General features: G+C 42.4%; 1 protein-coding gene across 1 annotated transcript in view; it reads left to right on the forward strand.

Annotated features, from left to right (window-relative positions):
* LOC129701490 (uncharacterized) overlaps positions 1 to 15,119 on the forward strand; it is a 42,356-nt gene extending 27,237 nt beyond the window's left edge. Inside the window, exons 4-10 of the mRNA XM_055642714.1 lie at positions 1,469 to 1,738; positions 3,699 to 4,046; positions 4,127 to 4,393; positions 6,293 to 6,400; positions 7,957 to 8,046; positions 14,384 to 14,425; positions 14,550 to 15,119. Of these exons, the coding sequence (XP_055498689.1) occupies positions 1,469 to 1,738; positions 3,699 to 4,046; positions 4,127 to 4,393; positions 6,293 to 6,400; positions 7,957 to 8,046; positions 14,384 to 14,391 (1,091 nt within the window). The 3' untranslated portion in view covers positions 14,392 to 14,425; positions 14,550 to 15,119. The remainder of the gene's footprint in view (positions 1 to 1,468; positions 1,739 to 3,698; positions 4,047 to 4,126; positions 4,394 to 6,292; positions 6,401 to 7,956; positions 8,047 to 14,383; positions 14,426 to 14,549) is intronic.
* The last annotated feature ends 2,330 nt before the right edge of the window (positions 15,120 to 17,449 follow it).

Consider the following 17,449-nt stretch of genomic DNA (forward strand, 5'->3'; position numbering starts at 1 on the left):
TAATAATCTTATTTATATAGCACATTTTTAGTCAACTTGCATTGACCCCAAAGTGCTTCACATAATTACATTACATTTTACACACTGGCAAAGGTGGGTGAAGTGTCTTGCCCCAAGGACACAACGACAGTATGCACTCCAAGCGGGATTCGAACCGGCTACCTTCCGGTCGCCAGCCGAACACTTAGCCCATTGCGCCATCTGTCGTTCCTAATACAATTTAACTGGTATTGGGAGTTGCAAAATAAAGCCAGTGCATCCTGGTGATCTTGTGTCATGTCTTTTTTGTTGATTGTACGGGCGAAAGCCGTAATTCCCACTTTTAGGACTTTCAGAACTTTTTGTAGTTTCAAGTCCCTGGCTCTGATTGATGCTCCGACATGTTTCCAAATACACTGGTTGTCACTGGGAACATTCAGTGTTTTGCAGTTCCCTGGTGGTAAGTATCTTGCTGTGGTGTCCAGTAATGCCTGTCCTTGTAGCTGATTGAATGACATGTTGTCAATACTTGCAGCTATTTTAGGTTCCAGGTTTTGGCCAGTTTGGTCGGGTTGAATGAACTGGGACACCATATCCAATAGGTTTTGTTGCACCCCATCCACACTAGAAGTATGTTCTGCACACCCCTCTTCAGGGTCAGCCCAGAATTGACCCCCCGTACTCCCCTCTGATGAGGGAGAAACAATGTGCAGTCCTACAAGAGGTACTGCTGTAGCACTTACTAGCTGCCCTCTGTGACTAGTCTCCATCTCCCGGAGCCTGCCACTTTGGAGTATTTGCTCCAACAGCCGCTCCAACCGGCTCCAATGCTCTCGGGCACTGGCCGCTCGCGGCTGCTCCTTTTCCTCAAGCTGCTCCAACCGGCTCCAATGCTCACGGGCACTGGCGGCTCGTGGCTGTTCAAAGTCGGACTCATCGGAGTCAACGACTCAGTTTTTTGCTTCGCTTTACCGCCCGGCCGTGGTGTTGATTTGGTCGGTGCGGGAGCGAAGTCGGGCACAGCTGTTCCGATTACGGGAGATTGGTGTGCCGTTGGCTGCTGCTGGATGCCCGCAACTCCGCGGTTCTCCCCCGTCAGCTTTTTCGCAGCCTTCTTGTTTCTATTGGATCTGTCCATGCCTCCACCTGTGATAAAGTAAGTGGAAAGAACGCAGAGTCTCCTTACCTGCTGTTCCCGGCTTTTAAATTCTGCTGCTAAGGGGAACATCGTTCCACCTGCTGTGACTCGTTGCAATGCGTGTAGCGATATGGCACGCATGCGTCCTGGCGGGGTTCTTCACGTAGTCACTCACGTGACTCTGAAGTAAAATCAAGAATCTTTGGCTCCATTGTGTTAATCTATGGCTTGTGTAATCTGGGTTGACATTTTATGTGCGAACATTGATAATGAGCACATCCTGGGGTTGATTTGAACCTATTCATTGTATTTACATGCTACAATTCTCACTGTTTAATTTGTCTTTCACAGTTGAATCAAGCCCGCGGCAGCCTATGGTTGGCAGTGATGTCACACTCAGTTGTACCATCTCCAAACCATCTGATACTGTCAGTCTTCATTGGAAACAAATAGAAGCATCTCAGCAGAACAGAAGGAACATTGATCAAATCCGACTAAATCATACAATCTATCTGATAATTAAACATGTTACTGTAGAGGATAAAGAGATGTATGCTTGTGAAGTACAAGGAAATGGATCCATTATTCACAAAGCACGGACAGATTTTTCTGTGTCCTCATGTAAGCACAGTTTCCTCAGAATGCAGTGACTAGTGGGGTACTCTGCAAAGCTGGGTGCTGGGACCGCAATTATTTACAATATACATCAATGATTTTGATGAAGGGATTCAAAGTAACATTAACACATTTGCAGATGACACAAAGCTGGGTGGCAGTGTGAACTGTGAGGAGGATGCTAAGAGAATGCAGGGTGACTTGGACAGGTTGGGTGAGTGGGCAGATGCATGGCAGATGCAGTTTAATGTGGAAAAATGGGAGGTTAATCACTTTCGTAGCAAAAACGAAGACAGATTATTATCTAAATGGTGTCAAGTTGGGAAAAGGGGAAGTACAACGGGCTCTGGGGGTCCTTGTTCATCAGGTACGGCAGGCAGTGAAGAAAGCGAATGGCATGTTGGCTTTCATGGCAAGAGGAGTTGAGTATAGGAGCAGAGATGGTCCTTCTGCAGTTGTATAGGGCCCTAGTGAGACCACACTTGGAGTATTGTGTGCAGTTTTGTTCCTCTAATTTGAGGATTCTTGCTATTGAGGAAGTGCAGCCTAGGTTTACAAGGTTAATTCCCGGGATGGCGGGCTATCATATGCTGAGAGAATGGAGCGGCTGGGCTTTTATACTCTGGAGTTTAGAAGGATGAGAGGGATCTTATTGAAACAAGATTATTAAGGGTTTGGACAAGCTAGAGGCAGGAAACATGTTCCCGATGTTGGGGGAGTCCAGAACCAGGGGCAACAGTTTTCGAATAAGGGGTAAGCCATTTAGAACGGAGATGAGGAAACGCTTTTTTGCACAGAGAGTTGTGAGTCTGTGGAATTCTCTGCCTCGGAGGGCAGCAGAGGCCGGTTTTCTGGATACTTTCACGAGAGAGCTAGATATGGCTCTTAAAGATAGCGGAATTACGGGTTATGGGGAGAAAGCAGGAATGGGATACTGATCGGGGATGATCAGCCATGATCACATTGAATGGCGGTGCTGGCTCGAAGGGCTGAATGGCCTTCTGCACCTATTGTCTATTGTTAAATAAAGTGTTACACGTTCAGACTTGCATTTAAGATTAAGTTATGCACCTATGAGCACATTCTGGTTACAGTCAGCATGTTGGGAGCCTAGCATTCAACCATACAACAGCAGTGAACAATAACATTTCTCCTCTCAATGACCATTCTAACCAAGTTCCTGATAGATATGCTGGCTTAAAATTTGTATTAAACGGGAAATAGCCCCCCGTGTATAAGGAGAAAAGTGGGAATCACTAGCCATGAATAGCAAAGGGAAGGATACAAATGGAAATGAAAACAAAGATGGTGGGTGATAATAAAATAAGAGGAATTGGCTTATGGAAGGAAGCAGAGCTGGGGAGTGGGATTTGAGGGAAAGGAGGAAAACAAACTGAAAGGGCGGCTTTGATAGCGAAAGTATTTACTTGTGTAAATATAGAAAAGTAGACATTAAAATAACTATAAGGCCTTTTGATGTCCATCAAAACAAAATTAAAATTACTACTATAGTTACTGAAGTGGTTATATCACACATAAAATACAAGGAGAAAAGACAGCTTGGTGAAGGGGAAGGCAACAACCTGATAATGGAACTTTGCACTGAAAGGCAGGAATTGACATTTGTGGCAAAGTTAAAAACATATAAACAAAATTAACTTTGCTGAACAAGAATTAACTGCACATCAGTGTTAGTAAAAAACTGATGACTAAACTAAAAAGCTAGGTCAATGTAAGTTTTCAGTCTGTCCAAAGAAAGGGGAGAGCTTTGGGGAGGAGGCTCATGGATGAAGTGTTTAACTTCCAAGGAATGTTTCTGGCTTTTCCAATTTTATGATTGTGATGTTTCAATACTTGATAAAATAAAGCTGTGAATAAAAATAGAGTAAACACTGTGGGCAGGATTAATCCTTTTTCTCCATCTCATCCACTATTAAATTCTGACATGTTAATCAATATATTGCAGATTTAAATCTTAAGAGTTACCAACTCTATCGCCTGGCTACAGATCACAGTGAACTCCAGCTGATTTGCTTTCATTATTACAATATTGTTTACTCTGATTACGCTGCATGGACATGGAAGTCATCTCATCTTCAAAGTCAAGAGAAAGAAATAGTATCCGCGTCAAGATTTATGCCCTTCAATGTGAACAGGACCCATTTTGGGAATCGACTGGTACCTATAATGGCAAACTTTAATGGCTTGGATTTCAATGTGAGGATTACCCCTGTGCTTTTTGAAGATGCAGGAGTTTATTCGTGTTCTTTGGGTTCAGATAAATTCGTGACCATTAAATTAATTACTGTTAAAGGTAAGAAACAGGGTACTTTTCTTTCCAGTTAAATTAAAAATCAGTATTTAAAATCTAAATGTTTTGTTTTGTTTCCTCAGTTACTGCTGAACCATCAGATGCAATGACTGAAGGAGACAATGTTACTCTGACCTGCTCTGTTTCTGAGGTCACTGAATCAATGAGACTTGTGTGGATCAACAGTGAAGGTAAAACTGTTGAAGAGAAATGTTTTAAAGGCGGAGAGCCAGAAGAAAATTTTTTGCAGCTGATTACTCAGAAAGCAGATAGAGACATGGGAAGCTGGATGTGTGTTTTGTTTCATCAAAACACTCCGCAACATTTAGTTCTATATCAGAAGGTTTCCAGTAAGTACTCAATTCTTGCTCCTTGTGACTTCCACCAAATGTACTTGACACTTGCTTATTATTACTAACTGACATTTCATATCCATTGCACACTTTATTATTCTCAGGTTAATCATGACTGTTCACCTAAACAATATTTTTAGACCTTTGGGCTCCATTACACTCTTGTAGAAGATTTAAATGTCTCCCTGTGTACTTCACTAAATAGTTCTGCTCCTGACATCCAGTTTTGCTGGGATGGGTAAAAATGGAAAATCTGATTTGTATTTTATGACTAACAGCAATGCTTCTGCACAAATTGCTGAACTCAGTTTTGATTCCAATGGGGGCCGAAGTGGATGGTGGGTTTTGCAGGACGTTTAGCAGTGGGCGGGGGATGGGAGGGGTGTGGCTTCATGAGCCGAGCCGGCAATGAGGGGAAAACCTCTTCCGCGCGTGGGCACCGCTGACCCCGCGATCTGCAGAACAAAAATCCTATAGCGGAGCTGAGCTGTAGGATCTTTGCTGCAGAACCTTCTCGATCTTTCTGCACCTTTTGAAGAAGGGGGGGGCTAACGTACCTCGTGGAAATCTGCGCATGCACGTTGACAGCAGCTGCATTAATCCAGAGCGACGGGGGGGGGGGGGGGGGGATGAGGGGGGTTGGCACGAGGAACGGCATTGTGAGGTCAGCAGCTGGGCAACCTTAATATTTTTTTTAAATGTCAGTTTGGTGATAATTTTTGGTAAATAACTCGGGAAATAATGGACCAAATTTATAGAGGATTGGATTTTTGAAATCACAAGGATATTTTCTACCAGTAGATATAAAAATGTCACTGTTATTGTAACATCAGCATGATGGCAGCGGTCAGATTTTAAAAAAAAAGCTTGGATTGGTCAACAATTTTAATAAAAAAGTTGGGAAAATAATGTACCAAATGTACAGAGGAGTGGATTTCTAAAATCACACGGAAAATCTCTACTGAAATATGTAAAATTGTTCCCGTTTCGGCGTCTGCTTTTCGAGGAGCTGCGGTTCACAGGCAAAATCACACACACACGCACGCACACACACAGTTTTAAAAGTATGTAGATAATGACGTTTGCAAACATTAAATTAGTTGATTAAGTAAGTTAAAGTTGGTATAGAATTAAAAGAAAAGGCGATGATGTGAAGCTTGAAAAGGAAGTGGCATATACTTGAATAATGTCTTACTGTCTTTGTATATTTAACTTGAGTGGCTCCATTAACTGATGGCAAGCTCAGGTCAAGCTCAATTGTTGAGTGAAAGTACACAGATGACAAAGTCTTTGTGCACTTCAATAGACTAAGGTACAATCCATTGGTGATCCCTTTCACTGAAACTTGACAGAGGAAGACTTTTATATTTAATTTCAGAAAATTCATTGCGCATAACCAGCCTATCATCTCGCTCTCGTGCTCTCATTCTCTCTTTCTCTCATGCCCTCATTCTTTCTCGCATGCTCGTGCCCTCGCTCTTGCTCTCCCTCGGCCGTCACTTTTGCCCCCTCGCTCACAAAAACATCCTCAGGCAATCAAAATCCATGATGACACCATGATTGACACAGCTCACTTGGTAAGATGTCACTGAATAGCAAGGGAGGCTTGGGACTCCATGAAGCTAACTGTTTCTATTTCTTACGATCTTACGGTTTACCAGCATCCCGTTTGAAACCAGCAACTACAACATCCTGTGATTTATTTCCCTTTTCTGAACTGAAAACCGTTATAAAACTCCAACCTTTCCAAGTGAGGTCAATTAATTCATGAGTTTAAATCCTGATCCACTATTATGTTTGACTTAGAAAAAAAATAATTCAATGTAATTATCTACTGAGTTACTGGGTAACCATTTTGTAAACTAAAGGTTAAACATTTGCTTATTGTTCTGACAGATGATTACACTTTCAAACACACAAATGTGATTATTATCGGATGTCTGGCTCTACTAATCATCATTATGCTGCCACTAATATTATGCCTAAGAAAGCGCAAGGTTTCAGGTAAGTCAGAAACCTTAACACCGCATGTGTTAAAAAATTGATTGTGACAATTGCAGTGCCCTCCATAATGTTTGGGACAAAGACCCATCATTTATTCATTTGCCTCTGTACTTCACAATTTGAGATTTGTAATAGAAAAAAAATTAAGTGGTTAAAGTGCACATTGTCAGATTTTAATAAAGGTCATTTTTACACATTTTGGTTTCACAAAGTAGAAATTACAGCTGTGTTTATACATAGTCCCCCCATTTCAGGGCACCATAATGTTTGGAACAATGGCTTCACGGGTGTTTGTAATTGCTCAGGTGTGTTTAATTGCCTCCTTAAACATTTACTGCTGTTTATCAACATGAGGACCAAAGTTGTGCCAATGAAAGTCAAAGAAGCCATTAAGGGACTGAGAAACAAGAATAAAACTGTTACAGATATCGGCCAAACCTTAGCCTTACCAACATCGACTGTTTGGAACATTATTAAGAAGAAAGAGAGCCCTGGTGAGCTTACTAATCGCAAAGGGACTGGCAGGCCAAGGACTTCACAACTGCTGACAGAAGAATTCTCTCTATAATGAAGAAAAATCTCAACACCTGTCCGACAGATCAAAAACACTCTTCAGGTGTGGATTTGTCAATTACCACTGTCTGCAGAATACTTAATGAACAGAAAGACAGAGGCTACACTGCAAGATGCAAACCACTGGTTAGCTGCAAAAATAGGATGGCCAGGTTACAGTTTGCCAAGAAGTACTTAAAAAAGCAACCACAGTTCTGGAAAAAGGTCTTGTGGACAGATGAGACGAAGATTAACTTATATCAGAGTGATGGCAAGAGCAAAGTAAAGAGGATAGAAGGAACTGCCCAAGATCCAAAGCATACCACCTCATCTGTGAAACACGGTGGTGGGGTGTTATGGCATGGGCATGTATGGCTGCTGAAGGTACTGGCTCACTTATCTTCATTGATGCTACAACTGCTGATGGTAGTAACATAATGAGTTCTGAAGTGTATAGACACATCCTATCTGCTCGTTCAAATAAATACCTCAAAACTCATTGGCCAGCGGTTCATTCTACAGCAAGACAATGATCCCAAGCATACTGCTAAAGCAACAAATAAGTTTTTCAAAGCTAAAAAATGCTCAATTCATGAGCGGCCAATACAATTGCCCGATCTGAACCCAATTGAGCATGCCTTACATAAGCTGAAAAGAAAACAGAATGGGACTAGCCCCCAAAACAAGCATAAGCTAAAGATGGCTGCAATATAAGCCTGGCAGAACATCACCAGAGGAGACACCCAGCAATTGGTGATGTCCATGAATTGCCTGTGATTCTACTGCAAAAAGGATTTTTGTTACCCCTGCATCTCTCCGTACTTATGCACATGACAATAAACTCAACTTGACTTGTTCTTTAATATCGGTGGAGATATTGTATCTTTGTTTAATGTCTTCCCTGCTTTGAAAGAACAACTGCATTTTATTTTTAATTAGTTTGTTTGAATGCATAAAATATATAAGAAAAGCTGAATGGATTTTAACGTGACCTGCTCACACAGGTTTGGAAAAGCAAAGCAAGGATCCTCTTCAATCAAAAGAAGAGACTTCTCAACTTTTCTCAAATCACAAAGAAGTACAACAAATGCAAGGTACCACTGAAATATATAAAAAAATTAAAAGAGCATTTATAAATGTTCTAATCTATGTTCAATTTTAATGGTTACCCCTTTTAATTTTCATGTAAATAAGAAATCCTCAGAGACAGAAAAGTTCTGCAATTACCTCTAAATATCTGAAAAATCCATAGATTTTTAATCCTCCATTAGCAATTTCCATTTTCCCTGTTCCTTCACTCTCCCATCATTTCTGGAAGCACCTAATATCTAAGAATTCTATTATCTCAGAGTAAAGAATATTGTGAATAACAGTTCTCAAAGATCAAATTAATAACTGGCGAAACAGTGTGGCCATCCACTTCCATTCTGCATTATTATACGAGTCCATCAACGGGTCGTCTTAATTCGGAATGGCACAATTGCTGTTGGGAAATATGCAACTTCCCAAACAAAAATGTGATTTTTTTTCTTAACTTTACTATTGAAACTGCCGAGATTATTATTCTCAGCATTGTATTCCCGACTTTAAGCACTCAATTCACTGAAGTCATCAATGGAAGTAATACTCATTCTGTATCATTAAAGATTTTAAACGCCTCAATCAGATCTCTTCATAACCCCCATTGTTCCAATAAGAACAACCCCAACTTTTCCAGTAAATTAAAGGTTCCAGGCCTAAAACATTAACAGTTTCTCTTTCCACATGTGCTGCATGACCTGCTGAGTGTTTCGAGCAGTTTCACGTTATATCCCAGCTTCTGCAGTCTGTGCAAATGCCCAAAGTTGCTCATCTCTGGAATAATTTTGGTAAATTTGCTCTGCACCATTTCCTATTTTCTTAATGTATAGCTCCAAAAAAAGATACTCAAGTTTTTTAATAAAATGTTATTATTTCAAAAATATTTATTGCAACTTCCTTGTCTTGTTTTCTCTGCTTATCTTTAGAAAGCACTGGATCCCATGTGCATGAAACCACTTCCATTGAATTTTGCATAGGTATCAACAAACCTTCCTGTTCTCGTTCCCATTGTTAGATTGTGCTCTCTAATTTTTACTGCAGCAATATCCAAACTTAAATTTCAAATCCAACTTTTGATGCCACTTTGCCATTCCATCCCTCGTATGCATCTCCTTAAATTTCTTGTATTCCTCATGTATTTCATTACACTGCCCTTCACAAATATGGAAAATATGCTTTGTACATCAAAATCCAAATTATCTATATTTAATAAAAATGGCTAATTAGTTTTTTCTATGTTTATCTCTAAAATCTTTTTTTGACCAAGAGTAGCAATTGTAATTTTCCAGTCCTCCAGCGCTACTTAGAAATCTGTAGACGTTTGGAAAATTATAACCAAAATTTCTGCAATTTACTTCCCCGCTTCTGTCAGCAACCTAAATGTAATAAATCCAGGCCAGTTGGTTTATCTGCTTTAAGTTCAACACAGTTGCATCGTTTTTTGCTGAGACTCCAGCAGCATCCTTTAAGGAAGACTAATGCAAAATATCTTCTTGACTACCACATGATGAAGCTGTTACAAAAATCAAGGAAGATGGTGTAATGCAGGAAAGTGGTGCCGAAGTAAATGATCACATCCCATCTCATCAGTGACTAGTGGGGTACCGCAAGGCTTGGCGCTGGGACCACAGCTATTAACAGTATACATTAATTATTTAGATGAAGGGATTAAAAGTAACATTAGCAAATTTGCAGATGATACAAAGCTGGGTGGAAGTGTAAACTGAGGAGGATGCTATGAGGATGGAGGGTGACTTGGACAGGTTGGGTGAGTGGGCAGATGCATGGCAGATGCAATTTAATGTGGATAAATGTGAGGATATCCACTTTGGTGGCAAGAACAGGAAGGCAGATTATTATCTGAATGGTGTCAGGTTAGGGAAAGGGGAAGTACAATGAGATAGTGCGAACTCCATCATCAAGTTTGCCAACGACACCAATGTTGTGGGACGAATCACTGAGTCAGAGTATAAGAAGTTTGATCGACCAATTAACGAAATGGTGCCAGCACAACAACCTGGCTCTCAACACCAGGAAAACCAAGGAACTGATTGTGGACTTTGGAAGGGTAGGATAGGGACCCACAATCCCGTTTATATCAATGGTGGAAAGGTTCAAAAACTTCAAATTCCTGGGCGTACATGTTTGCAAATATCTTTCCTCGTCCCAGCACATTGATGCTATTATAAAGGAGGCACATCAGCGCCTCTACTTCCTGAGAAGATTACGGAGAGTCGGTATGTCAAGGAGGACTCTCTCAAACTTCTACAGGTGCACAGTAGAGAGCATATGACTGGCTGCATCGTGGCTTGATTCGGCAACTTGAATGGCCAGGAACGGAAAAAAATGCAGAAAGTTGTGATCACTGCCCAGTCCATCATCAGCTCTGACCTCCCCACCATTGAAGGGATGTATCGCAATCGCTGCCCCAAAAAGGCTGCCAACATCATCAAAGACCCACACCATCCTGGCCACACACTCATCTCTCCGTTGCCATCGGAGAGAAGGTACAGGAACTTGAAATCTGGAACATCCAGTTTCAGGAACAGCTACTTCCCCACAGCCATCAGGCTATTAAACACAACATCAAACAAGCTCTGAACAATAGCAGTCTATAATTACTATTGCACTTTATTTGTTTATTTATTGTGTATATATGGTCTATGGTACATAGACACACTGAACGTTTATCTCCTGTTCTGTATTATGTTTACATATTCTGTTGTGCTGCAGCAGCAAGAATTTCACTGTCCTATCTGGGACACATGACAATAAAACTCTCTTGACTCTTGAATCTAGATCTGGGTGTCCTTGTACATCAGTCACTGAAAGTAAGTAATGCAGATAGAGCAGGCAGTGAAGAAAGCAAATGGCAGGTTGACCTTCATAACAAGAGGAGTTGGGAATAGGAGCAAAGAGGTCCTTCTGCATTTGTACCACACCTGGAGTATTGTGTGCAGTTTTGGTCTCCAAATTTGCGGAAGGATATTCTTGCTATTGAGGGAGTGCAGCGTAGGTTCACAAAATTAATTCCCGGGATGGCGGGACTGTCATATGGTGAAAGAATGGAACGACTGGGCTTGTATACACTGGAATTTAGAGGGATGAGAGAGGATCTTAGTGAAACATAAAATTATTAAGGGATTTGACACGCTAGAGGCAGGAAACATGTTCCCGATGTTGGGGAGTCCAGAACCAGGGGCCACAGTTTAAGAATAAGGGGTAGGCCAATTAGAACGGAGCTGAGGAGAAACTTTTTCACCCAGAATGTTGTGAATCTGTGAAATCCTTTGCCTCAGATGGCAGTGGAGGACAATTCTCTGGATGCTTTCAAGAGAGTTAGATCGAACTGTTCAAAATAGCAGAGTCAAGGGATATAGGGTGAAGGCAGGAACGGGGTACTGATTGTGGATGATCTGCCATGATCAAAGTGAATGGCGGTGCTGGCTCGAAGGGCCGAATGGCATACTGCTGCACCTATTGTCTATTGTTTATCTAGTTGACACTAACTAACACGAGGTACTGAATGGTTTATTTCTGCTTTATCTCATGTCCTACTGGTTGCATGCTCTCTTCTTGACTACCTCATGCATTATTGGAGAGTCTAGATCCAGAGGTCATTGCCTCAAGGTCAAGGGCTGGCCATTTTGGTCTGAGATGTGAAGAAATGTTTTTACCCAAACGGCATTTACTGTCATAGAGGGCTTTGGAAAGTCATTTAAGAAAATCATGGAAGATGGGTTTAATGCAGGAAAGTGGTGCGAAATGATCACACCTCATCCAGTGGACCTAACTTACACAAGGAGCAGGTCTACCAGCTACACCGATGTGCTGCTCTTTATTTCATAGGTTATTGCAATACCAGTCCATATCCGGAGAATTGAGTTCCCCACTCGCCCTTCCTCCCCCCCCCCCCCCCCCCAAATCCCACCATTATAACTACGTCATGGTAATTGCACATCCCTGTGATTTCTGTCTAAAGACTCCACACTGTCCTTCCCACTTGTTAAAGGCCCATGGAATTCCTCGAGTAGTATTTGATATCACCACAACATTGTGATCTTGTGTGATTGCTTTATGTGCATGTGACGAATAAGACTTGACTTGACTAATTGTATCATCAAACATGTTAAAAGTGCTTCTTGTATTCGCGTACATGGAAACCTATTATAGACCTTCTTGGATACTTCCGGTTTGTAAAAAAATATACTTCATGTGCAGTGCCTATTTATCCCATCTAATCCCTTTAATGCATACTTTCCCATTAATATTACTTTTGTGGTCTTATCTCCTGCCATATTATCTCAAAATGTATCCTCAGCACCTCAGCAAGTCTTCCTATTCATTTACATTCCAGCTGTGCAATCCTTCCATCCTGTCTAGATCCTAAAATGTGGTCTAATACTTCGGGAATTTAAATTTCTTGCTGGTACATCCCGTTATTAATCATTAATAAAGTTTCAGTTCGTGCTTATAATACATTTTAAAAATTCAAACATATATATATTCTACATCGGTGAGACCAACCGTAGGCTTAGCGTTCATTTCATCGAACACCTCCGTTCGGTCCGCATTAACCAACCTGATCTCCCTGTGGCTCAGCACTTCAACTCCCCCTCCCATTCCAAATCCGACCTTTCTGTCCTGGGCCTCCTCCATTGCCAGAGTGAGCACCACCGGAAATTGGAGGAGCAGCACCTCGTATTCCACTTGGGCAGTCTGCACCCCAGCAGCCTTAACGTAGACTTCTCCAATTTCTGGTAGCCCTTGCTGTCTCCTCCCTTTTCAGCTCTCCCTCAGCCCTCTGGCTCCTCCTCTTCCTTTCTTCCCCCCCCCCCCCCTCCCTGCATCATCTGAAGAAGGGTTTTGGCCTGAAACGTTGCCTATTTCCTTCGCTCCATAGATGCTGCCGCACCCGCTGAGTTTCTCCAGCATTTTTGTCTACCTTATATATATTCAATGACTTTAGCCATTGCTTCTTATTTGGATTAGAAATGATCTTTGAAATTACAATAGACTTTGCAGCATTCAACCCATTCAAAACCAGCTGTCCATCCTGTTGACAACTCAAGTCAAGTCAAGTCAACTCTCGGCTATTTCAGAGGATTCGATGATGAAAGGAAAAGCAGGGCTGTGTTAAAATAGTCAGAACTGGGTATCGAGCATGGACAGATAGGGGTTTCAATTAAAAATTAGTTTGGGGAGGATAGAGTTGGGTAGCATTATGTTTTAACTACCAAAGTATAATGAATTAAAATTAAAGGCAGCAATTCCATTATGACACAAGAACAACAGCTTGAAAGTCAAGAGTTCAAAACGTTTGATGTTTCATATCCCATTTCTCGTGTTCTAATGGCAGAAAGTCTTTGGACAACCACTTGCTTGAATCTTTCATGGAATTTTTAATTTAGTGTGGTTAATTCTTGCTCTATCTGAGGTACATACTTGTTTCAACCAGCTCACCCACTACCTTTTTGGAGCAAGTAAGAATGAATAATGTGTGGCACTGCCCAGTACCATTCGCATCTTGAGGAACATACATAAAGACAGCATAATAGCCAAAATAGACAATAGTTATCTATTAGCAATAATGTACATTTTATTAATAGAATTGGTGGTTAATGCTTATTTTAGGGGAAAAATGGATGTTGGGGACAACTGCTTCGTTGTTTTTGAAGTAAAGGGCCTGTCCCACAGGCAATTTATTAGGCGACTGCAGTCAACTTGGCTGTCGCCACATGGTCGCCGGGGTGACGCCTGTATGGTCGTGAATAGTCTGCTCAGTCGCCCAAAGAGTCGTAGCGTTTTTCTGGTCGTCGCTGGATTTTGAAATTTAAAAATTTTTGGCGACCGTGGACATGGCGCCAATAGGTGTGGTCATCCTAATGGGTCACCGGTTGTCGGTAGCATGCCGTAGCTTGATGTCAACTAGGTGATAGATTGTTGTAGACATTGTCGTGGGGGGGGATCCAGTCGCCAGTTTTTCGGCAACCTGCTACGACTATGACAGTCGCCGACAGTTGTATATGTGCCAGCTTAACTCAGGATAACACCCTTTGAGGTTGGCATGGGGGAGAGGAAGTGAACGGAGGGGGAGGCCTGGGGCCATCCTTGAACCAGGCTTTGATTTCTATAATCCAAGCTGAGGTAGCTTGCATTATTGGAGATGTTGCTAACAAATACATGTGTAGAACATTTTCTGGTTCTGACTCGCACATATAGCGAACAGTTAATCAGCGTCTTGCTCATTAATTTCTGGATAGATTAAATGCAACAAGTTAAATGATATATCTTTGAAGTTTATTGTTGTCAATGTTATCCTTTAATTGTGTTGTTTGAAATTTACTACAGGACAGTAACCAGATTTGGTGCACCAAACATTATTCAAATGCTGTAAGTAAATTGATTCCTCTCAATGAAATGAATCGTCTTTCCTAACATTGTCAACAAATTTATAACGTTTCTTTCTGATGTCGAAGTGAAATAACATTTCACGGTGGTTAATTTCTCTTTGCAGATCCCGTTCATTTCAGAGGAAGACTATTCATCACTTATCTACATACAAGTAGCATAAGTTACGTATGAACAAGCTACAGAAAATAAAAGGAAGAGTTTAAAAATCGATATGTGGAATATAACATGTTCAAGAATTGGTGACTTTATCTGCAAACAGTTCTGTAGCTTTGGAAATAAAAAAAGACTACACTACAGGTGCTGGATCTGGAGCAAAAAAACAAATTGCCTGAGAATTCAGTGGGTCAAGCAGCATCTGGTGAGGATAAAGGATGGTCGAAATGCAGGGACTCAACCTGAAACATTGACTCTCCCTCTGCCTCCATAGATGCTGCCTAGCTTGCTGAGTTCCTCCAGCAATTTGTTTTTTGTTTTTTTTGCTCCTGTGGCTTTCTTCCTCCGATTGCACCAGGCTTTTCAAATTTGAACATCAATTAAAAATTGATATTTTCATTAGAAACCATATTGGCTTACCTAATATAACTTCAACAGCTCTTTCACGGCTTCTACAGTTACAATGTATAGATCAAATAACTGCATTATCAAAAATAAATTCCTGTATGTGTAAATGTAATCTTGCTGCTGATTAAATTATTTAATTACATTTAATTACATTTCCAAACCCCGCCCCTCCCACCATGGAGGTGGCCTCGCAGTTATTTTCAACCAGAATTTTCGGATCACTGAACTCGCCTTCCCCCCCCCCTAGTAGCATCATTTGAATTCCTCGCCTTCAAAACTGTCTTTCCTCCATGACAGTCATCCTCATTTACCGGCCACCTAAACCAAACCCCTCCTTCCTATCTGACTTCACCGAACTCCTCACACTTGCCTCATCCCTCTCCCCACGTCTGCTGCTACTTGGTGACTTAAATATTCACATGGACTCCCACACCTGCAAGCTCGCATCTGAATTTGCCTTCTTACTTGACAACTTCTCTCTCACTCAGCACGTCACCTTTCTCACCCATGACAAAGGTCACATCCTTGACCTGGTCTGCTCCACAAATCAACCGGTACTCAACCTCCATCCATGCCTCTTCCCCCTCTCTGATCATAAGCTTATACGGTTCACCATCCCTTCTCCGCCACCTCGCCCCCGCTTCCTCCGAGAAATCACCTTCCGTAATCTAAAATCCATTGATCCCCTCCAGCTCTCTGACCTCCTCTCCACCACTCTTCCCCCTGGAAAACACTATGGCCCCCCTCAAAACAAGAACCGTAACTTTCAACACATCTTCACCCTGGTACACACCTGCACTTCGTAAACTGAAACAGACTGGTCGCCGACTTGAACGACTCACAAATAAATCATCTCTCACAGTCCGCCTTGAAGCTTACAAACTTCACCTCACTGATTACAAAGATGCCCTCATTGCTGCAAAATCTGCATACCTCTCCTCCATATTCACTGATCCCTGCCTAAACCACAGAACCCTCTTCTCCACAGTGGGCAACCTCCTCAAGCCTCAAGCAAACACTCTCCCTACCTCTACTCCGGATCTCTACAACTCATTCCTCCACTTTTTCGCTGATAAAATCAGCACCATCTATCAATCTTTATCCCCTGTACCCGGCTCCCCAGCATCTACTCCACCACCTACCAAGGCCCCTCCTTTCAACATCTCCACTGACCTCCTTACCCCTCCTCCACACTGCTTCCTCTCCCAGTTTCACCTGGTCATCCCTATTGAAATCTCCAAACTCATCAGCTCTTCCAAACCCACTACCTGCTCCCTCGACCCTCTCCCCACTCCCCTGCTGAAGTCCTGCCTCCCCGTTCTCTGCCCCAACCTCACTAATCTCTTCAACTCCTCATTGTCCCAAGGAATTGTCCCCTCCGCTTTCAAAACTGCTGCTGTCACACCAATCTTAAAGAAACCTGGTCTTGATCCCTCCTCTCTCATTAACTACCACCCAACCTCAAACCTCCCCTTTCTTTCAAAAACCCTGGAGCGTATCGTTGCGTCGCAACTTCATTCCCACCTCCTTGCGTATAACCTACTTGAACCCCTCCAATCTGGCTTTCGCCCCCTCCATAGCACAGAAACTGCTCTCCTCAAAGTCCTCAACGACCTCCTCACCTGCCCGCTGAGTTAAAGAGTTCCCACAGTAGTAAGACGATGTTAGTTGCGCCCAAGTTTAAATTTCCAACGTGTGTTTCAGAGTAAAGAGTCAGCGCAGAATCCTTGATAATATAATACTGTCTGAATCAGCAAGTTAGACACAAAATGCTGGAGTAACTCAGCCGGCCAAGCAGCATCTCTGGAGAAAAGGAATAGATTCCATTTTTGGTCGGGACCCTTCTTCGGGATGATTGTAGGGGGGAACTGGAAGCAAGAAAAGACCGGGACAAATCAGGGCCAACAACAGATGACCTCAGCAGGGTATTTTGAAGAGGGGTCCCGACCCGAAATGTCGCACAACCCTTTCCTCCAGAGATGCTGCCTGACCCACTGAGTCACTCCAGCACTGTCTATATTTGGTTCCCTGATAGGCCAATTGTTGGCTAGGGATAATGTGATCCCAAGAGGGAACCATCGTTGCAAACCTTGGACTGGTTAACCGACATTTACTGCATGGGGGAGGGGTTGGGGGGGGGGGGGGGGGGGAAGGGGGGGGGCGGGGGAGAGAGAGAGAGTGTAAGTTACCTAAAATTAAATAATTCAATGTTCATAGTGAACACAGACACAAAATGTTGGAGTAACTCAATGGGTCAGGCAACATCTCTGGAGAAAATGAACAGGTGGCGTTTGTGTCTATCTTCGGTAAAAAACAGCATCCGCAGTTCCTTCCTGCACAATGGATCTCAGTGTCAAGTCTCTGACTCCCGTTGGCAGGCCATTCGGCCCACAGCCCGCCCAGCGATGTTTAACCCATGTCACAGGGGGATGGTGTGAAGGC

Source organism: Leucoraja erinacea, chromosome 11 (assembly GCF_028641065.1).
Source record: "Leucoraja erinacea ecotype New England chromosome 11, Leri_hhj_1, whole genome shotgun sequence".
Classification (NCBI taxonomy): Eukaryota; Metazoa; Chordata; class Chondrichthyes; order Rajiformes; family Rajidae; genus Leucoraja; species Leucoraja erinaceus.